This window comes from Mus pahari, chromosome 17 (genome assembly GCF_900095145.1).
Source record: "Mus pahari chromosome 17, PAHARI_EIJ_v1.1, whole genome shotgun sequence".
Lineage (NCBI taxonomy): Eukaryota > Metazoa > Chordata > Mammalia > Rodentia > Muridae > Mus > Mus pahari.
The window spans coordinates 5,922,495-5,931,078 of NC_034606.1; the positions used below are offsets into that span (position 1 = coordinate 5,922,495).

At 44.1% G+C, this 8,584-nt stretch overlaps 1 protein-coding gene across 1 annotated transcript in view; it reads left to right on the forward strand.

Moving 5' to 3' along the window:
* Positions 1 to 5,878: 5,878 nt before the first annotated feature.
* Cthrc1 (collagen triple helix repeat containing 1) overlaps positions 5,879 to 8,584 on the forward strand; it is a 10,779-nt gene continuing 8,073 nt past the window's right edge. Inside the window, exon 1 of the mRNA XM_021217090.1 lies at positions 5,879 to 6,152. Within this exon, the coding sequence (XP_021072749.1) occupies positions 5,994 to 6,152 (159 nt within the window). The 5' untranslated portion in view covers positions 5,879 to 5,993. The remainder of the gene's footprint in view (positions 6,153 to 8,584) is intronic.

Below are 8,584 nucleotides of genomic sequence, written 5' to 3' on the forward strand. Positions count from 1 at the left end.
TTGATTGGCTGTTGCTAGAGAGCAGCTAGGGAGTAACCCTGGAGTATGTGCCAGAGACAAACTATGTGGCTCTTCCTGGAACTTGGGTGCTGCTTGGGTTCAGCTGCAAATCATGTTCTCGTTCGTTTTTTTTTTTTTTTTTTTTTTTTTTAAACGAAGGCCAGTCCCAAGATGGAGTTGGTTTGGCCTCTCAAAATCTACTATATTAATTCTACCTATCAGCAAGCATAGGAGATCGTTCCATCTTCTGATATCATCATCAATTTCTTTCTTCAATCTTTTTTTATCATACAAGTCTTTCACTTGCTTGGTTAGAGTTACTGTAAGATATTTTATTATTTGATGCCATTGTAAAAAGGGTTGTTTTCCTGATTTCTTTTTCAGACTGTTTGTCATTTGTATGTAGAAAGGTTACTTATTTTTGTGAGTTAATTTTGTATCCAGCTATTTTGCCAGAAGTGTTTATCATCTGTAGGAGTTTCGTGGTGGAATTTTTCTGATCACTTATGTATATTACTGTAACATCTGCAAATAAAGACACATTGACTTCTTCCTTTCCAATTTGTATGCCCTTGATTCAGTCGGTTCTCTTATTGCTCTAGCAAAAAACTTCAAGTACTGTAGTGAATAGATATGGAGAGAATAGAAAGCCCTGTCCTGTTCCTGATTTTAGTGGAATTGCTTAGAGTTTCTCTCCATTTAAGTTGATATTGTCTATGGGCTTGCTGTAAAATGGCCTTTCTTATGTTGAGGTATGTCCCTTGTACCACTAATGTCTTCAGAATTTTTATCATGAAGGAATTTTAGATTTTTTCAAAGTCTTTTTCTACATCTAATGAGATGATCCTATGGTTTTTGTCTTTCAGTCTGTTTATATGGTGGATTATTTACAAGTTATGTATGTTGAATGATTCCTGCATTTTGGGATGAAGCTTACGTGATTATATTGGTTAATTTTTATGTGTTCCTGGATTCAGTTTGCAAGTATTTTATTGTGTATTTTTGCATCTATGTTTATAAGGGAAATTGATCTATAACTCTTTTTTGTTGGGTCTTTATGTAAAGGTAAATTGTGGTCTTATACAATGAATTAGGCAATGCCCCTTCTGTTTCTATTTGTGGAATAATTTGAGAAACATTGGTGTTAACTCTTCTTTGAAAATCTGGCAGAAATTTGCACTAAAATCATCTGGCCCTGTTTTCTGTTTGTCTCTTTGTTTTATTTTGTGGTCGAGGGATACTAAATTTCACTAGTGTTTATTAGTCTATTTAAATTGCTTATCAGATCTTTTTTTAATTTTTTTTAAAGATTTATTTATTTATTATATGTAAGTACACTGTAACTGTCTTCAGACACACCAGAAGAGGGTGTCAGATCTCATTACAGGTGGTTGTAAGCTACCATGTGGTTGCTGGGATTTGAACTCAGGACCTTCGGAAGAGCAGTCAGTGCTCTTATCCACTGAGCCATCTCACCAGCCCCCACTTATCAGATCTTTATTTAATTTTGGTAAATGGTATCTATTATCTATTTCTTTTAGATTTTCCAGTTTGGTGGAGTATGGGTTTTTTAAAAGTATGTCCTCATCATGATTCTCTGGATTTCCTTGATATCTGTTATTATGTTCCCCGTTTCATTTCTAAATTTGTTAATTGGGATCTTCTTTCTCCTACTACTAGTTAATTTGGATGAGAGGTTGTCAATCTTATTGATTTACTCAAAGAACCAACTTTGTTTCACTGATTTTTTTCTATTGTTCTTTTTTTTTTCTAATTTATTGATTTCATCCCTGAGTTTATTTCTTGCTGTCTATTCTCTTTTTGTGTGTGATTTCTTCTTTCTGCTCTAAAGCTTTCAGATGTGCTGTTAAGTTGCTAGTATGAGGTCTCTCTATTTATTTTTTTAATGTAGGCACATCATACTATGAACTTGCTTCTTAGAACTTCTTTCCTTGTGTTCTATGAGATCAGATATGCTGTGTATTCATTTTCATTCAACTCTAGAAAGTCTTTGATTTCTTTCTTAACTTCTCTCTTGAACCATTTTTTATTCAGTAGAGAGTTGTTCGGTTTCGTGAGTTTGTAGCTTTTGCTGAGTATAATAGTCTGCACAGGCATTTGTGGTCTTAGAGTCTGAAGCACATCTGTCTTGGCTTTTCTGGCTTTTAGTGTCTCTACTGATATTGATATATTCGTTGGTCTTTTTTCCATGCAGCTTTGGGGGGGTTGTTTTGTTTTGTTTTATTGATACAGGGATTTGCTGTGTAGCCTTTGTTATCTTGGAATTTTCTCTGTAAACTAGGCTGGCCATGAACGCACAGAGATCTGCCTGCCTTTGCCTCCCTAGTGGTGGGGTTAAAGGTGTCCACCACCACCACCTAGCCCATAATCTCATATTTTATCAAGGGATTTAGGTTACATAAATGTACTTATATACTATCATAAAAAGTTTTTAATGCTCTGTTTTCTGGGGTGCTCATTTCTAGTTTTGTTATAAATATTAATAATACTAGACTCCCTTGCAGCTTTTAATATTCTTTGTTTGTTCTGTACATTTAGTATTTTGATTATTATGTGCTGAGGGGATTTTCTGGTTCAGTCTATTAGGTGTTCTGTATGCTTCTTGTACTTGGATAGGTCTAGCTTTAATTTTTTCAAAACCTACTTTTAATAATGGGTCTTCAACACTTTAACCTCCCTTCTAGCCCACCACCTACCAGAGGTAGTGGGAAAGAAAGGGTACAGGGGAAGTGGACCTGCTTAGAAATGGTTCTTTGGAGTATATCCCACCTGTATTGTCAGGAAGTCAGCAGCGGAGTTCACAGGTCAGCAGCGGCAGCTTGATTCACTCACAAACACTTGACAGATATCCCGGCAGTCCAGTTCAGTGGTGTCGGGATAACACTAGTGGTGGCACGACCTAGCAGAAACAGCCATACCTCAGCCAAATCAACAGGAGTTAGCAGGAGAGACCAAGACCGACAGGAATGCCAGAAGCAGTTCTTGGCTATGCCTCTCTCAGTGAATCAAGCCTGCTGAGACCAAGAAGTGTTGTACAGCTAGCTGTACAAGCAAGCCCCTCTCACAGTCCATTGAGTCCCATCTACACTTCCTCCAAACATCACGTGAGGAGCCTTGCCTCACCACGTGTCCTGCCTCAGCACGTCAGTCTCCGTGGGCGTCTGTATCAGCTGACCTCACTCAAAGCTGCAGCGCACCACCAGAAGTTTCTTGGTGCGTTTCTCTCTATGGAGTCCCGACAAATGGAGCACAGCTACACAGTGTAAGGTGGACCGATACATGTGTGTCGTCAGCGAAGAATCCCTCATCTTGTGTCCTTTCATGTCCTCATGTGCTTGCTTTAGAAAAACATCCTTTCACCTGTGTCTGCTTCAGGACAACACTCCTTCACGTGTTTGCCCCAGCAAAACGCCATCCAACATGACTGACTTTCCATGGAACCCTTAGGTTTTCACTTCAGATAGGTATCTTCTTTAAGTTAAGAACATTTTCTCCTATCACTCTGTGGAGAATATTTTCTGTGCATTTGACCTGTGTTTCTTCTCCTTCCTTAATTCTTACTTTAGACTTGGTCACTTCACAGCGTCCCAGATTTCCTGGATGTTTTGAAGCAGGAGCTATTTTTAGGTTGAACACTTTCTTTGATCTATGTGTTCATTTCTTCTACCATGTCTTCAGTGTCTGAGATTCTCCTTTTTATCTCTTGAACTCTGTTGGTGAAGCTTGCCTCTGTGGTGGCTGTTCAAATTCCTATATTTTCATTTCCAGATTTCCCTCAGTTTGGGTTCTCGTTACTAATTCTGTTGGGGGGGGGATCCAGGAGTCACCTCACAAATCACATGTCCCCAGGGCTGATTGACCAGGACCACCGTCCAGACTCAGGAGCTGAACTGGGATGTAGAGTCAAGATCCTACGGGGCTTTTAAAGCCTGAGAGCTACCATCATCTCTGCTAAGTCGATCCACCAGTCGGGACTTAGGGGTAGGGTTTTCCGTAGGAACGTGTCTTTGTTGTGCACTTATTTTGCTCCCATTGGTTAGGGTATTCAACTATGGCAGAGGACTCGCCTTGTCTGATATTCATTCTTGGCTTGCCAACCAGGATATCAGTTACCCACATACATGGTCCTTTCTGTCAAGTAGGGTATCACTTCCCAGGGAGGTCTTGGAAACCTAAACTTTATTCTGCCCCTACTCAAAATGGAAGTCTTATTCTAAATAGGTGTAGGTGTCTCTCTTATGTTGGGATCCATCCCCGGGGCAGCTTAAAAGGCAAATACTTATAGGCTTATACACAGGTGCAGGAAGTGTTGGCCTTAACAATTCCTTTTCCTCTTTCAGGTCTTGATTGGCTTTATTCTTTTTTTCTTTCTTTTTCTTTTCTTTTTTCTTTTTTTTTGGTTTTTCGAGACAGGGTTTCTCTGTGTAGCCTTGGCTGTCCTGGAACTCACTTTGTAGACCAGGCTGGCCTCGAACTCAGAAATCTGCCTGCCTCTGCCTCCCGAGTGCTGGGATTAAAGGTGTGCGCCACGACCGCCCAGCGAGCGGCTTTCTTCTTTTCCTTCCACTGTGTGTGCTTTCATAGATTTCTTTAAGGGATTTAACGTTTTCTTTTTAAGGACCTCTATCATGCACATATAGGCTGTTTTAAGGTCTTTCTTTGTGCTTCGGCTAGGTTGTAATACCCAGGGCCTGCTGTGATAGGGTTGGCGGGTTCTAGTGGACACCCACTGTCCTGGCTGTGATTGGTTGCGCAGGAGTAGCCTGTGGGTTCCCACTGAGTGCGTGCCTGAGCTGGAGGCTTGGACAAAGCAATGAGTGACGGGGAGGAACGTTTGGAGGGGAGAATCTGCAGGCTTCACTTAAGATAGGTGCAGAAGCCGCCTAGGGCTGAGACTGAGGGGTTCCACTCAGAGGAGCAGAGGGAGAGGTGAAGATCTGCAGTTAGCCCACCTGCGTCCCTGCCCAGTGTGGCCTGTGGGTTCCCAGGGAGTGCCCGCTGGAGTTGGGGTGAGGGTAGGACAGGGCAATGAGTGGGGGAAGGGAGTTTAGGAGGGGAAGATCTGTGGGGTCCACCAGAGAAGAGGTGGCTGTGGTGGAAGCCACCTCAGGTATTGGGGCAGAGCTCAGGATGAAACTAGGGATTGGGCATGGAGGGACAGTGGAGGTGCCTCTCCCTCTCCCTGATAGGTAGGTCAGGTCGGTCGCCTATTTGCTTCCAGTCAGAGTGCCTGATGGAGTTGGAGGCCGCTTTCCTGGTTGAAGTCGGATAGAACTTTTACAGATATATTAATCTGATGTGGAATAAGCACTGAATGTTGGCTATTTTCTGTGAGCCTCAGTTCACATATGAATGGAGACTCCAGGCTGCATCTTTCCCCCACAGGATTGCCAAGTGGCCACGTGAACAAAGTTTTACATTTTGGAGTTTAGAAGGGGGTAACACTCAAACACTATCGATTATTTGAGTCATAGGTCTCTTATAGGCTGTTATATTCTGGATCTCTCCATTTAATACTCCAAATGTCACTTTTTAAAAAATAATAATAATAATGAGCCTTAGGTTTTTTTTAGGAATGAAGGAACCCAAAGGTGATTCCTGGACCCGAGTTAAGACATGTACCTCTAAGAAACTACTCAGGAGTTGTGGTCTCTATTCCCCCTCACCTGTGGCTCCTGATCACTGTCACCCTGCCTGGTCTCTGCAGGGCGTTCGTCTCTGGCTCTGCAGCACCCCGCGGGGGTCCGGGCGGGCGGAGCTGCAGAAGAGGGGCGGGCTAGAGCCGGGGACCCAGGCCTATTACAGTATGCAAGCTCCGGGCGTCCAGGGGGTGGGAGGGAAGAAGGGAGGGCGGCGCTCAGTGAAAGGCGCATTGATGCGGCGGGCTGCAGGGCTGGGCCAGACACTGAGCAGGGTCAGGCTCCTACCGACCCCTTTACCTCCTGCTCCGCGCTTCGCAGTCACCGCACACCATGCATCCCCAAGGCCGTGCGGACCCCCCGCAGCTGCTGCCCGGCCTCTTCCTTCTGCTGCTGCTGCTGCTGCTACAGTTGTCCGCACCGTCCAGCGCCTCTGAGAACCCCAAGGTGAAGCAAAAAGCGCTGATCCGGCAGAGGGAGGTGGTAGACCTGGTAAGTCTGAGAGTCGGTCCTGACCTCAGTGCTGGAGGAGAGAACTCAACCAGGATCGCACCGGGAGGGCATCAGTATAGCTTTTGGTGGTGCTGACCGTAGGGGTGAGTGTAGGGCAGCATGTTAGGAATCTTGAGTGCCTCGGTGTCCTGCCTTGTGTACATGTGTGGGGACGAATCTGACGCACGCCTGCAACGGAGTCTTGAAACGCCCCGGGAGATCATGAGAGGTCACCACGTGCTGCGACGTGGGTCAGGTGGGATGCCCAAACCCGTGTAGTCGCCCAGTAATTTCTGGCTCCAGGGAGACCACCGTTGGGAGAAGTGGGGGATGTTATGGCTGCAACTGCAGTAGACTGAGTTAGTTGGTTGATTTCAAAAGAAAGCCCGAGGAAGACCCTAGGCCAGCTGGTCGCCTGGGCCTGGGCCAAGGCTGTGCAACGTGTCCTTTGTGAGGACCAGTGGCCACGTCTGCCTGGAGGAGAGGCTAGCAACCGCCACAAAGCATTTGTCCAGCTAACTTGAAGATTATGAATCACTTTGTGTCATCTCCCTGGGAAATATGAACTGCAATTTACTCCTTGGAGGACCACAGCTTGGGCCAGGAGTGGTCAGAGGCTTTGAAGCTGAAGGGAAAAATGAAGACCCCGTTAGGAGTCCTTCCAAGGACCCATTTTGCCTGATCTGTTTAAAACAGATGCGCAGTCAGGTCTTAATCTGTGACTGCCAGTCAGTCAGGAACATTGTAAGCGAGCTAAAGGGAAGGGAAGCAAGGGAAGCGCTTCCAGGAAAGCAAATATCCCAAGGGTTTTCAGAGAAGCTAATCTGTGGGGAAGTCTGTTTGCTTAAAACCTTTCCCTCTAAAAGTCAACAAACCTAGTGGAGGGCAGAGAATTTGTCTGTCCCACGCAAGAGCCAGCCATTGACAGACTTGTAGTCTTTGGCACATCATAAACTTCTGTCCTTAAACCAATCTATATGGTTGCCAGGCACTGCGATACATAAAGGACAGGGGGCATTTACTTATTTTATTTTATTTTAAGATTTGAATTTCTTCAAACCAAGCTTCCTGACAGCTAGTTCTAAACTGGATTCAAAAGCACTGGGGGAAACCCTGCTGTTTCCTGCAGCAGTGGTAGGGTTTGTTGTTTTATGCTCTGATATATCATTTTCCTCCACAAAAGCATACTGTGTTGGCGCTACAGTTCTATTTTGAGTACCTAAGTTGTTAAAAAAAAAAAAAATTGTGCCACATGAATGTGGCTCATGTGCAGTTTGCATATTATGAATGTGTAGTTAAGATACATAAAATAGTCCTTTCCCCATAAAGCTAGCATTTTCCCCCTCTAAGGAACCTCACAGTACCTGTGGTTTCCCACAACTCTACCCCAACTTGGAAACGCGTACTGTGCAGCCAGGCTCAGGTGCATCCTGTAGATTGGATTTGGTCTTGGTGACAGAAAAAGTCCACACAGTCATTAGGAAGGTTTCCACAGATTCTATAAAGCGACTTTGTATAGGCGCTTTCAAAGCCTCTTTCACGCTTCCACTGAATTCTGCCCCCTCGTGGCCAACACAGGAAACGGGGCGTTGGGTGAGGGAATTCAGCTTCCATTCACATGTATTCATTTTGTTGACTTTCACTAATGATTCTAAATACCTATTGGAACTAGCATTTTAAGTTGAGAAAAGACAAACATACTCTACGTAACATCTTTCCTGAGAGGAATTTAGACATTATCAAATAATACTAGAGGAATTTACAACAATAAATGAAATGTTAAAGTAAAAAATTTAATTGGAATTCACTGTGTTTTGAAAAGTCTAATGTCACCCCTGTTTCTATGTGAACTAATACAAGGATAGGTGCAGAAATTGACAAGCAAAGCTCAAAATATTACCACTGTAGCTCAATGGTAGAGCACTCGCCTGATTGCGTGAGGTTCTGAGTTCAAGCCCCATTAATGTTATATGAATATGTGCTCGCTCTCTCTCCCCCACCCCCTCTGTGATTTGAGGTGTGGTCTCACGTATCCCAGGCTAGCCACAAATTTGCTGTTTTGACAGGATCCTGAACTCTGGGTCCCCCAGCCTCTGCTTCCCAAGTTCAGGGATTACAGTCACACGCGTGCTACCAACTGCTAACTTCATGGCAAGAATGTTTATTATCATCTTCATTTTATTTGTAAGGAAATGGGCACTGAAATGCTGAGTAAACGGCCTGGTCTCACACATCTAAGACGGGATGAGGCTAGTGTTTTTTTTTAAAAGGTTCTAGAATCCACACCTTTAAATTCTACAGCATAGGGCTGGTGAGATGGCTCAGTGGGTAAGAGCACCCGACTGCTCTTCCGAAGGTCTGGAGTTCAAATCCCAGCAACCACATGGTGGCTCATAACCATCCGTAACAAGATCTGACTCCCTCTTCTGGAG